General features: G+C 36.6%; 1 protein-coding gene across 2 annotated transcripts in view; it reads right to left on the bottom strand.

The window, feature by feature from the left end:
• Positions 1 to 294: 294 nt before the first annotated feature.
• Positions 295 to 27,553, bottom strand: part of usp45 (ubiquitin specific peptidase 45) — a 35,169-nt gene continuing 7,910 nt past the window's right edge. For both annotated transcript variants that reach the window (XM_048152843.1, XM_048152842.1), the window contains exons 6-18: positions 18,499 to 18,647; positions 17,731 to 17,826; positions 17,475 to 17,605; positions 10,478 to 10,565; positions 7,595 to 7,676; positions 7,314 to 7,405; positions 7,005 to 7,061; positions 6,749 to 6,877; positions 5,529 to 6,183; positions 5,188 to 5,285; positions 4,059 to 4,145; positions 3,811 to 3,952; positions 295 to 1,583 (exon numbers count right to left, since the gene is read on the bottom strand). In XM_048152843.1, coding sequence (XP_048008800.1) covers positions 1,453 to 1,583; positions 3,811 to 3,952; positions 4,059 to 4,145; positions 5,188 to 5,285; positions 5,529 to 6,183; positions 6,749 to 6,877; positions 7,005 to 7,061; positions 7,314 to 7,405; positions 7,595 to 7,676; positions 10,478 to 10,565; positions 17,475 to 17,605; positions 17,731 to 17,826; positions 18,499 to 18,647 — 1,937 coding nt within the window. In that variant the 3' untranslated portion in view covers positions 295 to 1,452. The remainder of the gene's footprint in view (positions 1,584 to 3,810; positions 3,953 to 4,058; positions 4,146 to 5,187; positions 5,286 to 5,528; positions 6,184 to 6,748; positions 6,878 to 7,004; positions 7,062 to 7,313; positions 7,406 to 7,594; positions 7,677 to 10,477; positions 10,566 to 17,474; positions 17,606 to 17,730; positions 17,827 to 18,498; positions 18,648 to 27,553) is intronic.

Here is a 27,553-nt window from a genome sequence, read left to right on the forward strand (position 1 = left end):
TAACAGCTTGATTTGAATGTCACAGAATGAGGAGAGGAGGAAGGCAGGAGGACAGGATCGTTTCGGACGTTGCCCTTTTCTGGATTCCACACCCACCTCCTCTTCACCAGTCAGCGACATGGTCTAAAACAGCACGCCTTTTCACCCGTCACGCCGCATCGCAGCCGTGGACAGAGTGAAAATGGCATCCTGGGATTTGTGGCGACAGTGGAGACTAATGGTCGACAACATCTTGAGAGAGAGAGAGAGACAAGACACCCATAGACAACAAAACAATTCAGCCCACTCAGAAGGTTTTTGTCAACTAAATGTATTTAAATTATTTTAAACGAATTATACTTGATTATTTTCACAAAATTCAAGCAAAAGAACAGCTTGAGGAACCCTGAAGCCTTATACACCACACAAATCTATGGTGTTACAATATCTGCCCAGTAAACAGAATAAATAGTATTGAACATGATACATATTTTACATACAATTATGTATATTTCTAATCTGTATATACACAAAACTTTCTCTTTATGCTCCTATATGAATTTAATACTTCGCTAAAGGCATGCACAAACAATCTCAACCTTCATAAACTGTAGGCACTGATCTGATGTAGTTATGAGTGAAAAATAATAATACAAAAAATTGTTTTCTATTCATATTTAGTTCTGAAACAGAAAACAATTAGGCATGAGGCAAAGACTAGGAATACTGCACCAACTCCTTAACCATTAGATATTGAGAAATATGTTATATCTCAGTTGTAAATTCATAAAACCTTATAGAAGGACCCACTCTGTCATTTAAATCAAACTATACGTTAAATAACATGAAAAATTAGTCTTGATCAAGCAAATCAAAGTTAAATGTGTAAGCAAAAATAAATGAATGAAAATCAACAAATTACAATTTATTATGTTGTTGTCAGTCAGCCTTGTGAATTTAATATTTTCTCCTAACAAATTATGACATATTGTTTGTGCAGTGACTAGCTTGTGTGATCCAGTGCAGAATATGACAGGTTTAAACAGCTTTGAAAGCAACAGCGGCATATTGTGCTGAGTTTCCCTTTCACAACAAAGGTTATAGACTCTTTTGGCACAATCTTCTCATATTATATATTCTATACATGTTTTTACCCTAAATTACTCTTTGGCAATTTCTCCTGCAAAATGAAAACACACACAAAAAAAAAAATGTCAAGCTCAAATATTAGCTGTAAAATATAAATAACTTAAATTTCAGAATATTATTTTACATCAATAATAATGGCTCCAAATTTTAATTCAGATCATCTTGGGTAATGAATGAGTCAAAAGTTCAAGCTTTTAGTACATGGAATCCATTCTACTTTAAAATACAGGGATATAGGCATGCAGTAAGTGCTCGCTGTTGTCTGAGCTGATATTGCCTGTTGCATTCATCTGGATTGTGTCGAATTCCCAAGGTCGCACGGCTCTATAGCAGTTCTTCATAGAAAAGTAAATAAGCTTGAGAGTTCAGCACTCTGGACTCCGGTACAGTCTGTACGTTGGTGTCGCTAACATACACCCACTGGCCTTGTGGGGCAGAAATTGCCTCTCTGGAACCTAAAAAAAAAAATTAAAAAAATGGAGATGTTGGTTTCCAGAGGAACACAAAGTGGCTGAGATGAGGTTGAACATCAAAAAAACATCCAGATTGCATTACTAGTCATCAGTGTTAGCATTAAATTCTTTGTGTTTCACTGTAAAAAAAAAAAAAAAAAAAAAAAAAAAAAAAAAAAAAAATCACAATCAAGTGAAAAATAGGGCTGTGAATTAAATTTAATAACTGAATTGCAGTTTTTAAATCACACCTAATATTAAACATTTAAAATCTACTATTTGTACACATTGAAATAAAAATGTGTATCAATCAACTTAAAGGGTTAGTTCACCCAAAAATGAAAATTCTGTCATTAATTACTCAACCTCATGTCGTTCCAAACCTGTAAGACTTTTGTTCATCTTCGTAACACAAATGAAGATATTTTAAATGAAATCTGAGAGATTTCTGTCCCTCCATAGACAGCTATGCAACTACCATTTTGACGCTTCAAAAAGTTCATAAAGAGATCATAAAACTAATCCATATGAATTGAGCACTTTAGTCCAATTTTTCTGAAGAAACACGATCACTTTATATGACGAACAGATTTAATTTAGGCTTTTATTCACATATAAACATTCATTAACTCACACATTAGTTATGGTAAACGGAGGCTGAAGCTTGACGTGCGAGAACCAATGAGGTTCGTTCTCATGTTACGTAGCACATTTGAGCTTCCACAAGAGGTTTATTCTCGTGCGTCAAGCTGTTATGGTCGAGTTCGCTGATCATGTTTATATGTGAATAAAAGCCTAAATTCAATCTGTTTAGCATATAAAGCGATCAAGCCTCTTCAAAAAAAATTTGGACTAAACCACTCAATTGAGCACTTACAAAGACCCGACCCCTTTAGTTACTGTTGCTTTGTCTGACAAGCCATTGCGTTCTCCTGCCACACATCATGTTCTCAAAGAGGACACTGACAACGCATCGACAGACAAGACAGAGCAGGTTACTTTTGATATGAAACAGTCTCAGATTTCAAATTTTGTAATGTTTAAAGAAATTTAAACAATAAATACCATTTTGTGGCTCTTTAATGTGTCGTGACAGATCGCCCTCGCACCTCAGTTCAAGCGGCTCGTGAACCGAATCATTTCTTCCTACTAGTTCATTTATAGCATCAAATAAACATGAATTAACATCAGAAGGAATGTTGTTTCAACCACGGAAAGACGTCAGTACACCATTTTTCAAGTTCAAGTACACTGACGTTAATCTACTTACTCTCCTGACTGCTTTGTCGGACATAACGGTGGATTCTGCGTTATGATTGGTTAGATCACCTCTCAATCAAACTCCCTGTGAAGGGTCAATTCATATTGGATTAGTTTTACAATCTCTTTATGAACTTTTTGAAGCGTCAAAGTGGTAGTTACATAGCTGTCAATGGAGGAACAGAAATCTCTCAAATTTTATTAAAAAAATCTTAATTTCTGTTCCGAAGATGAACGAAAGTCTTGTTTGGAAACGAAAGTCTCATGTTTGGAAAAACATGAGAATGAGTAATTGACAGAATTTTTTACAATCAATCTTAAACAATCTTTAACTTCAACAGACCTCAACAATCATCACCTAAACCCATTCTAATAAAATGTCACATGTGGCTTTGCCTTTATTTAGGATGAAATAACTCCATAATAACAAATAAATAACTGTGAGGATCAATCCTCTTGACACTTTAGGAATTATTTATGCTCTATTTTCAATTGTCTTTTCAAACACAAGAAGGGCGACTGGAAAAAAAAAAAGCATGGAGACAAAAGGGAAAAATGTATTTTCAGCCCTTGCTGCCATTCGAAGAGTCTTGCACTTGTTACACCTTTTTACAACAATACATCTTGAATTTGTGCACTACAATAGTTAACTACAGAGTGTGCACAATTTTTTACCACAGCTCACCCTGGGCTTTCACTCCCTGTTCCAAATGCTGCTGAAAGGCAGGCTCTTTGCTTGAGTAGGGAGTGGAGAAGAATGCATCTATACATCATCAACAACAAACAAATCCCACGTGGTCTTTACTGAACGAGCCGCATCTTCAAGGTTGCGGTGAATGGGGGACCAATGACGGGATGCTATCAACCCTTTGTTTACTCACAGGTTATTCAGGCATTTCAGAAACACAGCTGCGAAGAAGACATATTGACGCACACATAGAAACTATATACTGCTTGGTAGGCATTGTACCTGACTGGTTCCGGCGCTGCTCAGGTTTACGCTGAGTCGTGCGGACCTTCACGTAGGCTGCGTAGTGCCCCCCTCGCATCGATCCACTGTGCTCCACAATGCCATACAAGCTGTAAAGCACACGCTCTCCTGACCCGAGGTTCTGCCGCACGCATAAATACTAAGTTAACACTGCACACTTAAACGCCGAAGAATTGTGCAGATTCATAAATCACTGGTCTTGACTGATATGTAACTCTGAACAGTACCTTACAAGTGGCAGAGCAGAAAGGAGCCAGGTCCAGCATAAGAGGAAAGTCCACATGTCTATTAACTTTCCTCAGATTCATCCCCGCCTATAAAAATGAAGACAGCTCAATCAGTGCATCGCCACACAATAAAGCACATACCATAACCTTGCTCGGGAAAAACATGATTATAGATTTTTTTTTCCCCCTAGAGCTTTTCTCTTTTGAAAGTATGCTCTGTTAATAGACTCTAAAGACGGCAATGAGCGTTTCATCATATCAAACTACATTCTTTGTCTAATAGTGATGATATTGTAGCAGTTGTGTTTCGTTATAGGATTAGTTCACTTTCAAAATAAATGTTCCTGATAATTTACTCACCCCCATGTCATCCAAGATGTCCATGTCCTTCTCTCTTCAGTCGAAAAGAAATTAAGGTTTTTTAAGAAAACATTCTAGGATTTTTCTCCTTATAGTGGACTTCAGTGGCCTCCAAACAGTTGAAGGTCAAAATTACAGTTTCAGTGCAGCTTCAAAGCGTTCTACACGATCCCAGACGAGGAATAAGGGTCTTATCTAGCAAAACTCTCTTCTTCTTCTCTATTAGATTTCCAGCAGTGTAGACGCTGCTAAGTGTATTACTGCCCTACACAGGTTAAAGTTTGAACTAATTGTTATATACTTGCACTAGCATATTGTATATGATAATTTAGTTCAAACTTTGACCTGAGGAGGGCAGTAATACACCTACACTGCTGGAATTCTAATAGAGAAGAAGAAGAGAGCTAGTTCAAGATGAGCATTTATGGTTAAAATGTATAATATTTTAATTTCTTTTTAGAAAATGAGTGATGGTTTCTCTAGATAAGACCCTTATTTCTCATCTAGGATCGTTTTGACCTTCAACCGTTTGGAGGCCATCGAAGTCCACTATATGGAGAATAATCCTGGAATGTTTTCATCAAAAACCTTAATTTCTTTTTAACTGAAGAAAGAAGGACATGGACATCTTGGATGACATGGGGGTGAGGAAATTATCAGGAAATTTTAATTTGAAAGTGAACTAATCCTTTAACAAACTGGCTAAAATGACACAAAAAATGATGAATGCAAGTTTTACTCTATGAATGCATATACTGAGGATTCTGACCTGGTGAAAGCGTTTAAGGTGAAGAGTGACCACGGGAGGAAGCGCTGAGATGAGCATCTGTTTGCGGGCACTGGTGTACACTTTCTCAGCCTTCTTATCTGAAACATACATATAAAACATTTTTATATATATATATATATATATATATATATATATATATATATATATATATATATATATATATATATATATATATATATATATATATATATATATAAACTTTTCTTTTTTAATATATTTTTAAATTTATTCTAATATGCTGATTTGGTTATCAAGAAACATTTCTAATAATTATCAATGTTGAAACAGAGAATAGTGGTATGTGGTATGAGAATACATACCACTCCTCTTCATCTGTCTCTGCCTCCTCTCAGTGCAGTTCTCACAAAGCAGTTTGTTGTTGCCCATGAGCAGCTCAACAGAGGTGAACTGATGCAGACAGGACTGTACCGAGCACTCTTTAGAGCTGGGGGTGTAGCTGTGACAGAGTGCTTGGAAGGCTCCTTGGTGGTGCTGACGGTCTCTCTCCCGGATTTCGGTTGGTTCCTCTGGGCTGTGGCTGACCGGTAGAGTGTCGGTGGAAGTGTGCACCAGGCCCAGCTTGGACACAGCACTGACAAGCTGCTCCACAGCACCGCCCTGATGAGGTCTAATGGAAGCGAAGGGAGTGGGGCTCGGGCTCAGGTTAGGTTTTAGACTTGGATTGTGTGCCGTTGTGGTTGCAGTCGTTAAGACTTTATCTGATGTGCTACTATGACTGGACACAGATGGGATTCGAGGAGACCATTCGCTCTCAGAGGCCTCGCTGTCTGCATCATTACTGCTGTCCTGCAGGTTGGAGTCTTTCTCACTGCAGTCTGACTGGCTGCCCATTGTATCCGTCCGGTAACTTGCCAGGCCACGGCCAGCCACACAGAGCTCCTCCTCTTGTCGGTTAGAAACCGAGTCTGCGCCTCTCTCATCGTGAGAAGTGGATGAAAGGCGACCCTGTAGCTTCTAATCACAAACACACACACATAAAGTCATATTAAAAACAAGGAAGCTAGGAAGCACTTAAACTACCATTTAAAAGTTTGGGGTCAGTAAGATTTTTTGAAAGATAAATATGTTTATTGAGCAAGGATGCATTAAATTGATCAAAAGTGATTTCTATTTTAAATAAATGCTGTTCTTTTGAACTTTCTATTCATCAAAGAACCCTGAATGTATCTCAGTTTTCACAAAAATATTAAACACTACAACTGTGTTTAACATTGATAATAATATGAGATGTTTCTTGAGCACCAAATCAGCATATTAGAATGAAGACTGCTGAAAATTCAGCTTTGCAATCACAGGAATAAATTACATTTTAAAATACATTCATAAAGGAAAAAGTTACTTTAAATTGCAATAATATTTTACAATATTACTATTTTTATTGTATTTTTGATTGAATTCATACAGCCTTGGTGAGCGTAAGAGACTACTTTCAGAAACATAATCTTACAGACTACAAACTTTTGAATGATGGTGTATAAGAACTACATAATGCTTCTCTTATAATAATGGCTCCATCTACCTGTCCACTCAACCTCCTGCTGTTTCGATTGGCTTGTGAGTGGGCAGCTGATGAGTCATCATGAGAGACCAGACCGTCTTGCTCCCGCCCACTCTTCCCAAGTCTACCAGGGTTTGTGGGTTTAGAGATCTGGGCAAGAAAACAGACAAACCCTCAAACGAAAGCTCAGGACATTCAACGTAGTATTAAATGGATTACATTAAATGGAAGTACAATAAAGTACAATTTTGGAATAATAAAGTAAGGCTGCTCTCACCCTTTCCTCTATGATGGGAAGGGAAATGTCAATGAAGGCTTCCTTTACTGTGGAAATCTAAGAGTGAAGATATAAACATGTTACATTGTGGTATTCAGAGAGACTCCAATTTGTCTTTAGGCAGTCACTTAATTACTGTATTATTTAAATAAATACTATATTAATAAATACTATATATTATATACATATTATAATAAAATAAAATATTAGAAAATATTATAACATATAAATTGCTTTTATTTATTTTTTAAATCGCGAACGTTTATATAATCTTTGTATCTGGACATTGTACAAATGAGAAATGCTCACATGTTCACACTCTTCACACATTATGGTGCTGGTTAGCTCTCCGACAAAAATCCGATCTACAAAATTCATTTTCACTCCTTCCTTTCCATAAGCTGTAGAACATGAAAACAAGTAAAAATATGAATATTAAGCAGAACACAAATAATAGATCCTTTTTAAAATGCTAATTTAATGTAAATAGTGGCATTATTTCTAGAAGCTTGTGAATGCAAGCTGTCACTAGATGGCAATATTGTTCTGAGCGATGTGAAATGCAGGTGACAAAAGCAGAGATGGAGCACCCTTCACTTGTCGTTTCGTCTCCTCATCAGCTGTCTTCTCCGTGGGGTTGTTAAAGGCTTTGAGGATGCCTGCTTTAATGCGCTGTCAATGTAAACACAATGTGATGCCACTTTGTTAGATAATGAAGCTCAAACAGTTGCTGTCACAAAAACCTCCTTTTATCATGTTCAAAATAACAGAGGCACAGTAAAGAAGTTTGCATCTTTTAATAATGAACAGTTGACATTTCAATTAAATAATAAAAAAAGAAAAACAAAAATGTCAACATTTTAGTAATGTGAAAAATTTCCCGTATCTGTCATCTATAAACAATCAAATATGACATAGCCGCTCCCCCTCAGACTTTAAACTGTTCACCCTTGGAAGTGTTCTTTTTTTTCCTCAGGTTTTTGTTGCTGTAAATTAACTAAAGCAAACGCAAGGTCATGAACATGCACACATGGTGAAAAGTAAATGTGTGCTTCACATATTTTACACGGCACATGCATTGTATATCCCATGTACGTGAGGGCATAAAGACATGTGAAGGCCAGTGTCCCTGTGCTCTTAATGAGAGGTGACATGGTCAGTGACTGTGTTGGTGAGAGAGCTGTTAGAAGACACAGTCACAGTAAAGCACCAATCAATAGATAATTGGCCGTGGTGGCGATGTCTGTGGGGCTCGACCAGGCTCCCCCATTGTCCCGTCCCCACGCTCAGGGCGGCCTATTTAGGTCAAAAGCCTGGTTAATCCCTCTCCTTCAGCCAGTCAACCCCCAAACCCCCCATCTGTGTCGGACCCCTCTACAACACACACTAATTAATCACACAAACACACACGTACCCTAAAATAACTAGGCCACCACACTCTCTTGAGAAGTTGAGCTCACTTAAGCGCCCCTTTCTTAGCATTTTTATTCAACAGCTAATTGGTGATAATTCATTGATGTTAATTAGCATATTGTGAGCAGCAATCCTATTGGCTAATCAACATAAATATTTTGGTGTCCATGTTTAGTGACTGGCTTAAGGGGTCTCAGCTCTGTTACACCGTAGCTAAGAGATTAATTGAAGCATTCTGAAGCATGCTTCTATAAAACAATCAATCAAATTCCCAACTATTTTTGAAGTTGACAATCTTTTTTTTTGCACAAAAACTTGCATGTATATTTCACTTTTACATCTTTAGATCTGTAAATCGGTACATAACTATAAATACAGTACATATAGTTTTTCTTTTGAAAGAAGTCTCGTAAACTCAGTAAAATATATATATATATATATGTTATTTCATATCCTGCCCAATGCTGTCCTACAAACAATGTTAATATTGAAGGCTATGAAAACAAATATAGTGAATGTAACCATGTAAATCTAAAACCAAATATAATGCTGTTTAAATCACTAAATTAAAAATGAAAATAAAAAAATAAAAGGACAGACTTAATGTTAACTGGTAAGAGGAGCACACATTCACTCATCTGAGATTAAAAATTATATTAGCCTACATTTGATTACCACTCGCTTACATAAGGCCACGCCTGACAGCAAAATGGAAATATTTGCATGACCTTCTAACATTTACAAATAGAGAATATACCTGTGAAATGTAAGATATGCACTGAGGAAAACACCACATCTCAAATGCATTAAACAGCACAAGTATCTGTCAGAGCATCTGATGTGTCAGGCCACATTAAACTATATGTGTTAACTATATCTTACGAGTTATTTTGAAGTCCTGAAAATAAAGCATGCCTCATGTTTAGGACAAATTGGATTTTGCACATTCCGTGCAGCAGCTTATTCTATGTCCTCTGCTATTTTTCAGATGCGCTTGTAATATCAATATAAACAGTATTGTCTTATCCTACTGTATATCGTTTATATAACAATATATTGCACAAACTCGATATACCGCCCATCCCTAATGAGGAGCATTTAAATGAGATTGTTTCCTGTATTCTCCCCCTCTGCAGCCCCAGAGTGTGGAGGGAGGGAGGTGGGGACGGACCTCCATCACAAAGCCTCAACAAGCAGCTGACTGTTTCCCAGGATGCACAATGAGGCCAGTCGCGCCACTTGCAAGGTTCCTAAGTGGCACAACTGTCCACATTCACAAGTCTGAATGGGCCTGGCTGGCCCTGGGGCTCATCGCCCAATGCTGCACCCGCTTTCTTAGGGCAGTTAGGGCCACTGGTGGGGTTGTGTGGGTCTTGGCCCCTGGCACGTCCACATTAAGAAACCCACAAGCTGTATCATTCTACAAGAAGCACCCTATCAAACCACTATGCGTCTGCTCGTGAGAGGTCAATGTCCTAATGTCGGTATGCGAAAGCAGCCCTTTGCAGTGACTGGTATAGTTTATATATGCACTGAGGAGGACTGAGGGTGTAATGCTGAGAACAAGACCCCCTATAGACCTGGTATTAACATCCGTTTTTGGGCGTTCCAGTTGAAGCAGGATGACACTAAACAGATAAACAGGTTCTAGAACTTGACCACAATACCCTTGTAGTATAAACATTCAATCTTTAAACAAAAGCTAGGGTTCCCCTTCTCACCTGCTTTTATATTTAGACCAGCCAAATACCAACTTAAAAAAAACTAAAAAAACTAAATTGAGCATGAATTTTTTAAAAATATAATTAATACTTAATAATAATAATAATAATATTTATTTGAATACATTTTTAATTAATCAATCTAGATATGCAGCAAGTAGGGTTAGGATTTTAACATTCCCCTCAAAATGAAATCACAATCAGATGACAGAAGAAGATGCATATAAGTTAAACATTTCTGCCAGGTCTAAATGGTCTGACTTGTCTATTTTTGATTGGATCACATTAGACTGATCATCCTACCATGTGTAAGAAAAACTAAAAATCACACACACTCACCTTTGTCTCCTCCACTCTCATGGAGTCCAGGAGGTAGTGTAGCAATTCCTGACTGTCCTGTTGCTGGTAACCCTTAAAGCGAGGGGCCCTGTACACACACACACACAGGGGCACAGAATGAGAATTCCTGTCACACAAACACATTCGCACAAGTGTAAATATATCCAAAGGGACAAAAGGAGCCAAAGCCACGCAAACACCAATTAGCCACACACAAAAAGCAATCAGCAGCATATAGACGAGTAAAGACGAGAGAAGAATGGACATAATCTTCTCTCAAGGCCTTTTCTCTGATGCTGCATAAGGTGTCTCGCTTTCTCTCGGCAGGTTTCAGTATCTTAAAGGCAGCTGTTATTTTTCCCTGACAACTTTTCATCATTCAATCATTCAACCAGCTGAGGTCGGTCACACACATGCAGCCACACATACACTTTCATACACAACCAGATATATAAAAGTATTCTGAGCTTTAACCAGTTCTCTGATTCTAATGAATTACAAACCCAAGATTGGAATTTATTTCTCTCAGTTCTTTTTTTTTTTTTTTTACTTCAAAGAACTGCAAATTAAATTAAAAGTAAAAAAAATAAGGTCTGTAAGTATTCAATTACAAAGTTTTAATATGTGAAAAACCACCTCATACAGCAAAGTCATTTTTGGCATGAGTATGTATCATCTTTGCTCACTGTTGCTGATGTGTAATTTTGTTCGATTCTTCAAGGCTGGTGTGTTTATGTTGCTTAAGCGTACTTTTGTAACTGATATTTCAAATGGCCAAAAAATACTCACTGAAACTAAACTGAGAACAGCTAAGTGTTATAGTGAGATTTTATTTTATATTATATATAATATATAATAAGTGACTGCAATAAAATGCAACAAAATTAATAAATATTGCATGTATAAAAAAATTTGTAAATGCATGTGTAAATGTTGATCAATATGATACTAACTTTTATTACCATTTTCTTTACCATTTTTAAAATGAGATCAACTTAAAACAAGCTCTTTCAAGAAAAAACATCCTCATATAACAGTATTTACAGTTCAGCCAAGATTTTCTGACTATTTTCTAAAACCGACAACAGCAATTTATGGCATTTATGAATAAAAAATTGATGGTGGCCTAAATTTCGGTGCATCTCTAAACACGTCATATTTTGGTGTCCTTCAAACACATTTAACGCCACATGTTCAAAATAACTGAAATTACAGAACAGAACCAGACAAGACCACCCTAAATATTGCAGAATGGAGGACAATGCCAATATGGAGATATGTTCGTCCTTCCTCCCAGCTAACCCCATGGTAAATCTAACGGAAAAACGTGTTGGGCGTTTAGAAAATATATCTTTAGACTCTCTGCTGGGGAGCCCAGGCCAGATGTGGGCCAGCTGTGGAGGACATATGGGCAGCTGGAGCCGGCCCTGCATCAACCTGTTGAGCAGTGAGGCTGGATAGCTGGTCAAGATGATGGGAAGGCCATTTGGTCTGGTGATGAACCCAAGGGTAAAGGGGCAAGTCAAGGTGTTGGACCGGGTTGAGACGCCTGAGGTAGTACAGATGCTCAATGATTTTGCTATTACCTGCTAAGCTTGCAAGCACTGTGTGTGTGCGCGCGTGTGTATGCTGTGTGAGGGCAGGCTGGGTGAATGAATGCATGGGCAGGACGGATGGTCGGGCAGTCTGGAACGCCTCTACCATGGGCTGATGAGGTCTGACGTTCTGCCCGGCTCTGTGTGACTGAAGTGTGTTTAAGAACGTCCAGCCACCTGCTTCTAACACAGGTCATGAGCAGGGGGTCTGGAGACTCAGTCTCCCTCCCCTTCCTCTGTTTCTCACTGCTTCTTTTCTCTCAGCACCACCATTCTAATATATTAATTTAATAAATTTACTTTAAAAAATGTACACTTAAGTTCAAAAGTTTGGGGTCAGTAAATTAAGTAAATTAATAATTTTATTCAGCAAGGGCACATTAAATTGATTAAAAGTGACAGTTAAGACTTTCACAAAAAATTTAATTTCAAATAAATGTTGCTCTTTTGAATTTTCTATCCATCAAAGAATCCTGAAAAAAAAATGCATACAAAATATGTTTTCTACAAAAGTATTAAGCAGCACAACAGTTTTCAACATTGATAATGATAATAAAAAAATGTTTCTTGAGCACTAAATCAGCATATTAGAGTGATTTCTGAAGAATCATGTGACAATAAACCCCAACTTATATTTTATATAAATATTTATAAAACAATTGACATTTTTTTCTCATCATTTGTAATAATTTAATTTGATTTTGAATCCCACTGTTTATGTATATTAGATATTGACTAATATTGCTTTTTATTTTTATGTTTAAGTGTCTAAAAACAAATAAGCAGAAGCAATTTCAAAATGTCTCTACATATCTGAATCTGCCAAACAGTAGGCATAAGCTGCAGAAAGGCAGGAACAGAGTGAATGTGTTTTGGAGGGAAGCTGACGGGTGAGATGGGCTCCAGTAGGAGAGGTGGGAGAGAGACTGAGAATGTTCTGGAAGCTCATTCCACTGGAAGAGAAGGCTGAAGGAGCCTGTAGCGGTGCGCCCAATATGGCCTTGTCACAGACGGACAGCTGTAACCACTAACACAATTAACAGCGGATGAGTTAGTACCAGACGCCAGGCAGCCCCAGCACAATGCTGCAATGCACACACAAGCAAGCATACTACATCAGTCGAATATAAAACACTCCCATACATGCATCTTACACCAAGCACAAAACACACACAACAATCAGTTCTATGAAACTGAATTGTTCTGATTTTGGCCACTAAATAATTCATCTGTCCCTTGAAATATCAGCAGAATTACTACCCACAAGAAAAAAAAACAAAAAAAAACAATGGATGAAACAAATGATTGGGACCAAAAAAATAATATATCTATTCAATGCTTTTATTACATGGCTCTCCTGAATACTTGATTCTAATTGGCCAATTGCGACATTCTACAGTCACATATTTTTTGATCACTAAACTGTATAATTGACTGTTGGCCTAGGCAAGTGACTTCCCAATTAGCACTGTTAGCATGCTACGATAAATGAAGTCATTTCAATTTATTCAATTATTTCTTTAATTCAATTAATTTAATTGGTTCTCTATCTTTTTTATGTCCCACAATATTTAAAGCCCTCCTCATGAAGGCTACTGTATGTTTTCTCTGGTTCATCTGCTGTAATGATAAAATGTTATAAAAAAAATAAAAAATAAAAAAAATAATCTCAGGATTGTCCATAGATTAAAATACTTAGAATAGTATTTATTATGTATAATAAATTTATAATTATTATTTATATTTAATTAGTATTAACACAACTTTCAGAGTTCCAGTTAATAGCTGAATGTTCACTTTTTTTTTTTTTTGTTTAATGAAATTACATGACTTTTCCAGATATTTGTAATTTACTGAATAGGCAGCCTTAAAAAAAAAAATCTACAAAAACTAGAAAAATTGGTAACATTTTACAATAAGGTTCATTAGTTAAAAAGTTAATGGATTAACTAACATGAACTAACCATGAGCAATACATTTGTTACTGTATTTACTAATCTTTGTTAATGTTAGTTAATGAAAATACAGTTGTTCATTGTTTGTTCATGTTAGTTGACAGTGCATTATCTAATATTAACAAGAATGTATTAGTAAATGTTGAAATTAACATTAACAAAAATTAAAAAATGCTGTATAAGTGCAGTTCATTATTAGTTCATGTTAACTAATGTAGTTAAATAATGTCAACTAATGAACCTTATTGTAAAGTGTTACCGAAAAATGTATATTCTTTATAAAAATGTGTATGTAGTTTTTGGATTTTATTAATGTACATGACATCTAGAAATCAAACTTTTAAAATTAGACTAATTCATTTATTAAGGTTTTCCAAGAACATTGGAACCCTAGTTCTTCAAAGAAAAAGAAAAAACACAGTTGTTAAGGGTATGAACTGGATTTTTTGTTGTTTTAGCTTATTTTAATGCTTGTTTTATCTTATTTTAAATCATTTTAAGACATCTTGAGGTCCACTTTGACTTTTACAGAGGCTCTCCAATCAGCCTGCTGTTTGAGAAGCAATGAATTATTTGGTAAGCAGCCAATAAACTGGACACTAATCTCATCTAGATTACCACCCCTACATCGATCATCAACAAAACTGTCTAACTAGCTACATTACATTACATATTACGTCTACATTATCCCTCACATATAGACAAGAACTAAACGTAAAGAACATGAATGCTGTCGCAGATGATCTAGAAATCTAACAAACAACAAGGAATAAATTAATAAATTTCTGATGTTCTTGCTCTTTTAAAATAAAGAACAAAACTAACACTAATCAGCCTTTTGAGAAAGCATAACCTGTAACCGACTTAGTTTTGTACCCCATAAAATTGGTAACAATGGAGAGAATTTAGGAGATATGAAGATCAAAATCGCAGCCAGTGTGACTAAAGTCTATTATTCCACCTCTCATAACCAGAACATCCTTGAAAGTGCTGCATTTCAAACCGGTGCATGTATGCTTGAATCTCTGTACTAAGAGACATGAAATAAGTACCATTCCACCTCAATGTGAAATATGCAAAGGGTTTGAGAGCTGATTATAATACAAATTCAAATGTAGTTACAGAAAGCACAAGATGAGGACACTTCACAAGCTGGGACCCTCAGTAGCACCAGGAGCAGTGTGTGTTGAGCAGGGAAGGCTGCTCAATGCTCTTTGGACTGCTGCTGGCGCTGGTGCTGCTTAGATCTGTCCAGCTGGCAGCGTGACCTGGCCCTCGACCAACCATGCCAACAACACTCAGCTGTGTAACACACACAAACACACACACTACTTGTTCTTCACCCATTTAATGGTTGGTGTCATCCCACCTTCAAAAATACTGTCCTTTAAAGCACAATGTCTCAAAAGATGCCATTCTGCCACATTGACCAAAATAGCAAATGTACAAGATGGCGTTCAAGATGGCGCAGTAGTTCAAGTACCCCATCAGACCAGCAGCTGTGACCCGCAGTTTGCCAGTCAACAAATGCATTAAACAAACAGGATCTTTCCCGTCAAGGACATGTTGGATCACACAAGCACACACACACATAAACCGTGCAGTACAGAACGCCTTCACTTGACCCTACGGGCTGCTGCTCTAGTGCTGAAAGTGTGTGCATGTGGGTCTGCCGTGCAGAGAAGGAATTAGATTAAAGGTGTATGCAAGGCAGAGAGAATCACCGTTTTAAAGGGTTAGTTCACCCAAAAATGAAAATTCTGTCATTAATTACTCACCCTCATGTCGTTCCACACCCGCAAGACCTTCGTTCATCTTCGGAACACAAATTAAGATATTTTTTAAAATATCCATTGGTATTGCCAGCAAGAAAATTAACAGTTTCAGATGCCCAGAAAGCTACTAAAGACATATTCACAACAGTTCATGTGACTACAGTGGTTCAACCTTAATGTTATGAAGCGATGAGAATACTGTTTGTGCGCCAAATAAAATTTAATAACGACTTTATACAACAATATCTAGTGAAGGGCGATTTCAAAACACTGCTTCATGAAGCTTCAAAGCTTTACGAATCCTTTGTTTCGAATCGGTGATTCAGAGTGTGTGTGTCGTTGTATCTCGTATCCTCACTGCTTCATAACATTAAGGTTGAATCACTGTAGTCACATGAACTGTTTTAAATATGTCTTTGGTAGCTTTCTGGGCATCTGAAAGTGTTAATGATCTTGCTGGCAATGGAGGCCTCACTGAGCCATCGGATTTTATCAAACATATCTTAATTTGTATTCCGAAGATGAATGAAGGTCTTACGGGTGTAGAACGACATGAGGGTGAGTAATTAATGACAGAATTTACATTTTAGGGTGAACTAACCCTTTAATGCTTTCACAAGTTAAACACCAGACTTGTGTGTGAACTTCTGTGACTAGAGAGGGTGACAACTGTGTTTGACTTGCATGATAGGCCAGTTAATTGGTCAATATTTGAGCTTTTAAAAATATATATCACATCTGATTTTTGATCAAATAAACAGCTTTGGCAAGCATAAGAAACTTATTTTAAATTAAAACAACAACAACAAAAAAACTACAGTCCCTAAACTTTTAAATAGTAGTGTATGTGGAAAAATTAAGTACACCCCATGAAAGTTTTGTACTTTTTCAACATATTTTGGGCATGTTGAGTTCTTCCTGAAGCATCTTGTGTTCAACTCTTGAGATGGCCCAGCCAGAACAGACTGTTCTGAAACCTTTCATTTATTTTACTTTAAGTGAAGAGAACATTTCAATAGCTTGGAAAAGATTCATATATTTCAACCATTGTCCTTCTGAGGAGCTTTTCTATGAACATTACAAAATGTACAGTCCAAGTAGAGCTTGTAAATTCTATTGCTTTTAATTTTTTAACATTAGCAAAATGCCTATATAATATAAAATGCCATATGTCGAAGAAAAAAGTATATTTTTTCATGGGGTATACTTATTTTTTACAGCACTGTACGTTTTATGCATTCGTAATGGCTGATGTGATGTGTATATGCTCAAATGAATTGGTGCGCTTAAGGCTGAGATGATGCCAGGTGAGCAGGACACACATGTACACATATGCAAACCCACAGGTCTGATAAAGGCACAGTACCTGAGTTAATATCACAGAAGCACCAGAGAGACACCCAACTGCCTGGCAGGCTCCTGTCTGAGCCACCCAACCATTCAGCACGTTCAAACAACGTTTAAACAACAGCCAGTGAACCGTTCAGCCTGTACACGGCATAAAAATCAACCCCCGAGAGCAGGGATCCAACCAGCCATTTAAGTTCAAAACAGGCTTGAAACCGCTTGGCATACAGTGACGATCAATTAGCCACATTTAGATCCACCATCACACACAGCTTTTTGAGACTTTCATAGTATATATTTACAAATGGCGACAATGTAGACATACTTCTGACAGAGCTGGTTGAAAAGGATCTTGGGGGAGACAGGCCCTTTCCCAGGCTCCTTCATGCTTTGGAGAAACAGAAACATGGCTGAGGTGAGGGGTTCTGGGCTGGGCAACGTCACAGTTAGTGGCCCCTACAAGAAAGCATAATACTCATATCACATCTACCATTCAAACGGTGAGTTTTTTTGCATATTTAAAAGAATTAGAGATTATGAGAGAAACTGTTCTAGTCCAGTCCAGTTTAGTTGGAACATACCAAGTTAGCCTCAGCAGAGGGAGAGATCTTCATCTTATGGCCTTTTTCCTTGACGTCTTGAATCAAGTCATTCAGCATGTGAGTCTGGGAGAGATTCTAAACCAAAACAAACAATGGAAAAAAGGAAAATTATCACACACTCCACTTTTAGAATTTCTCTGTGTTTTCTGTTTTCCCCAAAGACGTGTTTGAGAAAACAAGATCACATGGCATATAGATATCTTCAGATCGAGGTTTCCAACTCGGCTGCAAATAATATTAGGGCTGCAATGCTGAATATTTTGATAATCAATATGATTTTAAGCTATTAACTAATAACATTTTTTAAAGAAATTAATAGCAGGCATGCATTAAATTGATCAAAAGTCATTAAAGACTTTCACATTGTAACAAGATTTCCATTTCAAATAAATTACTTTCTATTAATCAAAGAATCCTTTAAAAAATATATATAGTTACAGTGAAGTTTTTGCTTTTAGTCACAGTGAAGTTTCTTATGTGAACTGTTTGACAAGAAAAAAATCTGAAGTGTCATTCAATATACTGACTCCTTGTCCCTCTGAAACGAGCAAGCATAAATTGTTTGCTCAAGGCCACAAGGGTGAAGGGGCCGTGTTTACAACTCTTCCAGATAATGCATTTGAATTGATTTTTGTTTACAGCCCAGATTAGAAACCAACTGGCTTAAACCATGCAAAACACACAGAACTAACACAAACAAAAGTTAAAAGTAAAGTGAGTAACGCGAGTTCTCGGACATGACTTTACCTGCATCACAGCATTGAAGAAGCAGGTGTTACCCAGGTTGTTGATACCCTTGACAGGAATAAGTGTGCTATTCACTGGACTCTTCCCTCTCTGAGTGTCCACATACTCAGCGGGTTCCTCTCTGAGCTTGATAATTTTTGAGGTTGTTCCTAAAAGACGAGAGAAATCAAGTTGACAGATCTCTAGTTAACACACTAATTAGTAAAGTAGGTTTTCTACATTCAAAAATGTTCTGCCGCACGTAAAAAAAAAAGGCAGAAAACTCGACTTAAACCTTAAGTCAATTTATTTGAGAGAAATTTTCGGTTATGTGAAGATCTAGGCTACATTTCTCAAAAGAACCATTGGCATCAATAGTCTCTAGATCAACTTAGCTCACAATGCTTTTGTGAAACGCAGCCCTGGACTGGGCCTTGTCCCAGTGTGCTCTTGATTTTCTGTAGCAGAAATGGGTTAACATTCTGGGTAGCAGCTGGGAGAGGCTGCAGATGACAGCTGGATAAAACTACGCTGGTTAGGGAGCAGGGAACAAGCCCAGCTGCTCCCCGCTACTGCCACAACTCTGCGGGAGCTTCTTGGCCCAGGCGGCTAAACACAAGGCCCGCAGAGAGAGAAAGAGAGAGTTTTTCTACACAAAAACAGCTAAACTCCAGAGAAATGACGGGTGCACTGCCCTAAACACTCAGGAGATATGAAAGCAACCTGCATGATAATTCAGAGCGAGCAGTCGGTCCCGTAAATAGCTCTCAGTCCTTCAGAAGAGAGGCTGATGGTGCAACAATAAGGATACATACAAAGAGGCAATTTATTTGAACAATTATTTCTAACAATGGCTACTTCTTTGTGCTAACATTTATTCTACAATGACAAAAAAAAAAAAAAATCTAAAAAGTTATAGTGGAAATAATAGTGTATTCTAAGGCATATTAAATTTAAATGACACTGACTATTATACACAATTCAGTGACAAGAAGGTCATAAAAATTATTAAATTACCGAGCATTGATTAAGTATTTATTTTGTTCTGTATTGTGTACAATCTTTCATCATCTAATAAATATATAGTTTATATTATATAAAGTGTATTTAAAAAAAATAATATCATAATGTTATTTAACAGAAGTCTCAATTTTGTGAATCTGGTGAGTAAATAGTAGATATCCTATACCCAATGACATGCAAAATACATAGTCAAAAAGCCATGAAACAATGAACTTTCAGAATACAATATTATGTTTGGGCAAAGTAAGGCAAATAAAAGTACTTAAATTCAAAATATAATATTATGTATGAAAATCTGTCAACTAGATCCATTTAACTTTTTATCATTGGTAGCAAGGACAGAAATCTCCAAGATGGACCTTTGTAAAATAGGGTTGATGCATATTTGACTCCCATTTTTCATTTATGTAGATTATGAAGTACAACCCTTAAATTAGCCTTTATGAGACAACATTATCTTTTACATGCATTGACATGCATCCACTGGATAAAACCAGTTGCTCAGTGGATTGTACAGAGTGGACTACACATACACAACAGAAATTTTCTGGCAATGTTTGCATCAAAGATACAACTAAATTGCATTTGGGAAAAAATGCAGTTTATTTTGGTTTTGTTCCCCACTCTTTTAAGAGTTTTGATTTGGTGGATTAATTGTCAATCTAGGTGTTGGACAATGGACAAGCCATAACAAAAAACTGAATCCATGAACAGCCCCGTACCCATCTTTTTTATTTTTATCCTCACTGGCACCATTTGTAAAGGAGAACACAAGTGTTCTGTCAAATTAAGCATTAATGAACAACAGCAAGCACCCAAGGCACTGAGAATGAAAGAGAAAGTCAGCATGGTGCTGCTTGCCACTACTACATATTAATACTTACAATCTTTTGCACTGTTATTTATGCAAAAGCAGGGCCAATTAAGGAAAATAAAAGTACTTATATTCTAAATTAGTTATACATTTATAAAATGATAATATATTTAATATTAATGCCAAAATGGGTATCAGGATTTCAAACAGACTGAAAATTCAGACAAATTTAAATATCACTCAGTAAGTTCCAGCTAGTTTGGGACCAAATGTTGTTTTGTAGTTATTAATAAAATTATATTTGCCATAAATTATTTTCTTTCTTTGTTCTAATGCTGTAAAAAATGTAATGAGACACAAGTGCATCATATTCATGTAATGTGCCCGAAATAACTTCAAAATGACCTGAAGTAATTCATATCATATAGATGAGTGCAGGTTTTGTACATATCTACAGCTTGTTCTTCCCTCAAGTGGAATAATATGCCTTACTCTTGTGTCCCAATTGGTTTATTCTTGCATGAATGATTTCTGTTAAGAAAAGTGGATAAAATTAGCAGTTTATGTTTACATCCCTTAGTGTGCATCAATTTCCCCAACCTCTTCAGTACTACCACCTTTTAGAAAAATCCAGAAAGAGGACAACACTCACTGACATGCTGTGAACAACAGGGAATATGATGTGTTGGAGGTCATCTTTTGGACAAACTACACAAAACCAAAGCACTTATAAATGTTGCTTTGCATTCTCGTATCCCCATGAGATTGGAAACTATTACAAGAAAAGACACTTTTTATGTACAATTATCGACATGTCAGGCTGTTGAAAGGCTGTGCAGATGGGGGGGTGTTTTCATGCCTGCCGAGGTCAACTCAAGACTTGTCTTTGACGAATCTCTGCTTGGACAATACCAGGGGTCTTCATACAGCTAAAACATAGATGACTTTAAAAACTCAAAGGCTGAAAATATATGCACTTAACCCTTCAAATTCGGCCAAGCATATGATGGGGGTGGAAAAGGTAATTTCTGACAACAGAAGGGCAACTATATCTCTTGCGTTGTGTTTCAGGTTCAGCTAACATTGCTGCGTCATCTTGTTTAGTCCCCTGTCCTGAATCCATATTGTCACACTGCCACATCTGAGGGGAAGCCCAAGGACAAACCATGTTCTCCAATTCAGGAAGTAAATTGGTTTTCCTTTGTGCAAAAATGCTCTCCAGAGCTGCCCCAAATGTTATGCAGATCCACACACACTTATTGTACAAACTGGCCCAGTATTAAGCCCCGTTCAGGAAAAATCCATTAAAATCTGAAGTGGGCAGCTTCTGTGCCCCCATGATTTTCTCACAGGGGTTAATCAGGCATCAAAACAATAGACTGGAGTGCTGCTATTCCTAAGTGGGGCCAAAAGCATCTGGAGCGCTACATGAAAACATCTGGAAGTTTGTCTGTGTCCATACAGCCATTCGAGAGGGAGCCCATATGTCCATGAACACTGTGGTGCAAACAAGTATAGACAACGGGGACACACAGCTCATACAATGAGCAAACAGGAGAACGAGTAAGCGTAATGGGAAAAAAAAAAAGGTACTTTTTGCATTTTGTCAGTTCCATTTTTTAATGGACCAGGAAAATAAAAAGTGCAATGTGGGAATGTCTATGGAGTTACATCACATCTGGGCCCACTGATCAAGGTAAACAATGTTCAGAGAGCCATCTGCCAGCATGGCAGCGAAGGAGATACATAGAGGGGACTTGGGGGGGAGGACAGTGCCCTGAACAAGCATATGGAAAAACAGATTTTTCCTCTCCCTGCAGCAGTTAGCGAAGGCAAATGTCAGCATGCACCACGGCCACGCTTGACTGTCCTGCACTCGGCACCACCACCTGGCTCTCCTTGCCCAGCCACCGAATATGGGCAGGAGTGACACTGTGGAGCATGTCCCCGGGGTAGCCTAAACGATCAGCAATCCACTCCACTCCTCCCCACCCAGCTCTCTCCAAAACACACAAGCGCCAAAGTGAACTGGATGTGGTTTCCTGATAACTGTTAAAAGATCTTCCCTAAGAGCTTTGAGGCAAAACAAGAACTGTGAAACCCTTTAATTTCTCACCCTCATGTCATTCTAAATATGCATGACTTTCTTTCTTGTGTGAAACACAAAAAAGGTATTTAGAAGAATGTCTAAGCTGTTCTATTCTATACAATGAAAGCAAACAGTGACCAGGGTGGTCCCTGGTGCCCATCCACTTTCACACACACATATATATACACACACACACACACACACACACATATACACATATATACATACACATACATGTATTTTATTTTATATATATATATATATATATATATATATATATATATATATATATATATATATATATATATATATATATAGATATAGATATAGATAGTGGTCAGAATTATTGGCACCCCTGGTCCAACTGCATTCAGCATTCGCTTAGTGAGGTCTGATCGCGCTCTGACATCACTAACCGAGTGCTGAACGCAGTTGGACATAGTGGTGTATTAGAGGTAAAAAATTATATAAATACCGTTCGGTTTCTCGCACAAACCGATCATTTCGTGTCTTAGGACATCAATGTGTCGTCACGAGCCGCGGGGTTTAATTTGGATTTGTCTAAGCAAGTTTTATTTACTCTTATAGTAGAAGTTCCTATCCACTCCCATTATTTGATTGACAGATGGCAGCGGTTGCAGTTAAAAATCATCATTTGTGTTCTACTGAAGAAAAAAAAGTCACCTACATCTTGGATGCCCTGGGGGTAAGCAGATAAACATCAAATTTTCATTTTTGGGTGAACTATTTCTTTAATTATTGCCCTGATGGGGGAAATGGGGATTTTCAATGCTTAAGCTATTTTCTTACAGCCATTTTCTATTTTGTGAAGCTCAACAATCTTTTGCTGCACATCAGAACTATATTCTTTGTTTTTTCTCATTGTGATGAATGATTAAGGGAATTTGGCCTTTGTGTTTCCTCATGTTTATACTCCTGTGGAACAGGAAGTCATGGCTGGACAATTTCATGTTCATGATCACCCTGGTGTGCTAAAAAAAAAAAAAAAAATGTAAATATGAATGGGAATATACTTCAGAGATATTTTACTTATAAAAAAATTTAGGGGTGCCAATAATTGTGGCTAACTTGTTTAGGAGAAAAACATTTTTCATAATGTGATTTTCCCCCCACTTTCAATTCTCTTCCTTCAATGAAATGTCAGATTTTTGCTAATTTTATGAATTAAAAATCAAAAGGATAAACAATGCACATTTATTTTTATAGTCATCTTTGATAATATTTACCAAGGGTGCCAATAATTCGGACCACCACATGTATGTATGTATGTATGTATGTATGTATGTATGTATGTGTGTGTGTGTGTGTGTGTGTGTGTGTGTGTGTGTGTGTGTGTGTGTGTGTGTGTGTGTGTGTGTGTGTGTGTGTGTGTATATATATATATATATATATATATATATATATATATATATATATACATATATATATATATATATATATATATATATATATATATATATATATATATAGTGTTAGCTGTATACAATGTTAGCTGAAGTGCTACTATACATACACTGTATGCATGTATAATATATATATATATATATATATATATATATATATATATATATATATATATATATATTTTTTTTTTTTTTTTTTTTTTCACATACTATATATACACACACATATATATATATATATATATATATATATATATATATATATATATATATATATATATATATATATATATATATATATATATAAAACACTGGTAGGCATCAATATTAACATTATAGCAGTTCTATTTTTAGCATTTAGCATATTTTAGCAATTTGCAGTTTAATTTTAAGTTAAACACTAAAAACTAAACTAAACTAAATTTTAAAACACTAAAAACTAAACTCAATCATTGTTAAATGCTACAAGGGAATTTAGGCATTATAACATTATGTTGTGCATAATAAATAATGGATATTAATGGATATATATTTAATATATATTAAGATTATATTGAACAGTGGTATTAAATTCTTAGTTTTAAAGATTGAGTGTTAGATGACAGAAAAAAAAGGTCATCTAAATATAAAAATAGGGGAAATGAACATGAACACATAAATATCTAATATCACTTAAAAAAAAAAAAAAGTCTCTTACATTGCCAAATACTCTTTATGTGTACATCCCTAGAAAAAAAAGCTGCTTGGACATTCTGTTAAATATCTCTTTTTGTGTTTTGTGGAAGAAAGATAGTCATACATGTTTGGTATGACAAGAGGATGGAATGACATTTTCAGTTCAGGTGAACTATTTACACTTGGTCCTAGACAAAAAAAATATCACACAAGAGAAGTAATTATATCCATTTTTATACACTCCAAAAGCTTTTTTACATGACTCCAAACTAGCACCACTAGTCATTTGTACTTGCAAAAGCACTGAAACAAAAGTAATAAGTGTTTGTAGCATTGCAGCAGAGAACTTTACGAGAAGAGTCAAGCACAGATTTATAGAAGTTAATGCACTGAACATGTACACTATTCAAAATCTTCCCTTGTTTCTCACAAAGTGAAGGACAGCTCTCCTCAGGCTGAAGACAGCAAGCAGTCATGAGGAAGGCCGAGCAACACCAAATGTCTTATTAATTTGTTAATTTGTTGTGGCCATGGGGCATGAAAACCGTGCTTCATTGCCATCTGAGGCCAAGGGTATCCAACGTCTTGATTCCTTCGCACACACACACGCGCGCGCGCGCACACACACGCACGCACACGCACACACACACACACACACACACACACACACACACACACACACACACAAATGTGCTTTTCACATTGGCCCTGGATTGACCTAAATAGAAAAGCTTTCTCCCACCCGAGGCTAACCATCCTCAGTAATCAACAAGACCTAGCAGTAAAATCCTCAACACTGACATATTAAACGTAAAACAATGTTTAAAAACCACACAAGTGTATATATCAAATATAGGCTAATGGGTTCCAATGAACATTTGAGATTCGAAAATGAAGTGAACCGCTAAAGAAAAATAATAGTGTGGTGCAGGGATGACGTCAGAAACTGGAAGACTAATTCACCAGTGGTTCCTTCAAGATTTTCCTATGGGGTTTATAATGGGGTATTTCAATTTATGAGTAAAATAAAGCCTGTTGTAAATATAAATTTGACGATACTTTGATGCTTTGTTCTACAATGTAAACTGCACACACTCATACATCTTATCTGGTTACTTATTAAAAACATCAAATATAACCATAACTGCTTCAGCATTCCAGTTTTCTGGGTGTAATTACACAGTTTTCCACCCAAGAACAGTTATTATTGATTTATCTGCCATTTCCGCTATTGTCCTTGCTCGCTTGCTTTACAATAGCCTACATGCAGAACGTCTGATGATTCGGCTGTGCAGCTCCACAACGTTAATACTGCCTAGATCATGGGCTGGCATATGCAAAAGTTGGGGGCTTACATATTAATGATCCCGACTGTTGCGTCACAGTCGGGGTTATGTTGAGATTCGCCTGTTTTTCTGTGGTCTTTTGCACAAATGAGATTTGCTGAAGGAGGAGGAAACAATTGTGTTTGAGACTCACGGTATGTCATTACCATGTACAGAACTCATATTATTCAACTATCCCAAGGTAAATTCAATTTTAAATTCTATGGCACCTTTAAAGGAACCACTGGCGAATTAAGACTTCCGGGTTCTGGTGTCATCCCTGCACCAAACTTATTTAGGAGGCATTTAGTAGATTTGGAAGTAGAAATGCACTGGTATTAAAATTATGGCTGATACCAATAAGCTAATAATTATTTATTATGAAATGGCCGACAAAATATAAAAATTCTACACTATTTTGTCAAAATAAATAAAATTACAAACATTTTTTTTTACATTTGAAAATAGTTAAATGCTACAAGTGAATTTACAGATCACAACATTATAATGTATAGTATGAAAAATGTATATTAAGTTTGAGACTTGTTAAGGCTAACATTTAACAGTGTTATTATATTATTAGTGTTTTTAAAAAAATGACTTTAAGTGATTAAGCCACTGCAAAAGTAATCTAAATGTAAAAATATGGGAAACAAGCATATACAATTAAATATTAAATATGACAAATAATTAAAAAACAAACAAACAAAAAAAAAAAAACTTTAATATCAGCCAATAACCAATATGGTACTGATATATATTGTGCATCCCTACTACGACCATAATGGACTACAAAAGAGACCTTGAGTACAAGTACTCTATGCTAATTTTAATATTATCAACTCAGTCAGGATTATCATGCAATTATTGTTTACAACCGTTTAAAAAAAATAAATGAATAAAACCCTGAAATGTAAAGTAAAACCAGTTTGGACACTCACCTCATGAAATATGAAATGAGACTGAAAAATCAATATGAGAAAATAAAGATTCAACTGCTGCATGTGCCAGCTTGTGATGCGTATTGAAGCAAAAACATTTTAATTTCCTCAAACAAAGCCTCCCCAGCTGTGTTTCAAGCACAAGCCCGGCTCTCTGAGGTCAAGTCTCTTTCTACCAAGACTCTGGTACTTGAGCTGAAGGCCTTTTTGGTGAGAGAGCGCAGTTAATAGATTTTCTTTCTTCTCCCTGCTGTTGTTGTGGAAAACTATTATGGATTCTGGAAAATTCTTGCTGGGGCTCTTTTGTGCCATGAGTCTATGAGAAAAAGCGGACACAACAACACGCTCTGTCTAAAAACCCTGGCCTTCAAATATTGCAGAAATGCAATTTCACCAGCTCCACTATGTCAGCGCCAGTCCATTTCACAGTCACAATGGCCGCCTGTTTCTTCCTCATTTAGTCAGCCCGCCTGGAACAATGAGCATGGAAGAATGGCAACAGGTAATTTAAAGAGCTGGGTAAGAAGGATGTGGGCAGGAGGTGGCCTAACTCTGGCCCAACACCACAGACCACCACCAGCTACCTTCTGGCCCTCACCAGACAAAAAAAAACAAAAAAACAAGTGGCCGACTGTTTACCCTTTTCTGTCTTCAGATTTTTGGCTCTGAGCTTTATCACGCTTGGTTGGAAAGAGATTCTAAAAAAAAAAATATCATCTGACAATCACCAAGACGTTTGAGTTATGTCAAGGCCATAGTGTAAAGATATATCCAGAGTCTGTCTG

Source organism: Megalobrama amblycephala, linkage group LG13 (genome assembly GCF_018812025.1).
Source record: "Megalobrama amblycephala isolate DHTTF-2021 linkage group LG13, ASM1881202v1, whole genome shotgun sequence".
Lineage (NCBI taxonomy): Eukaryota > Metazoa > Chordata > Actinopteri > Cypriniformes > Xenocyprididae > Megalobrama > Megalobrama amblycephala.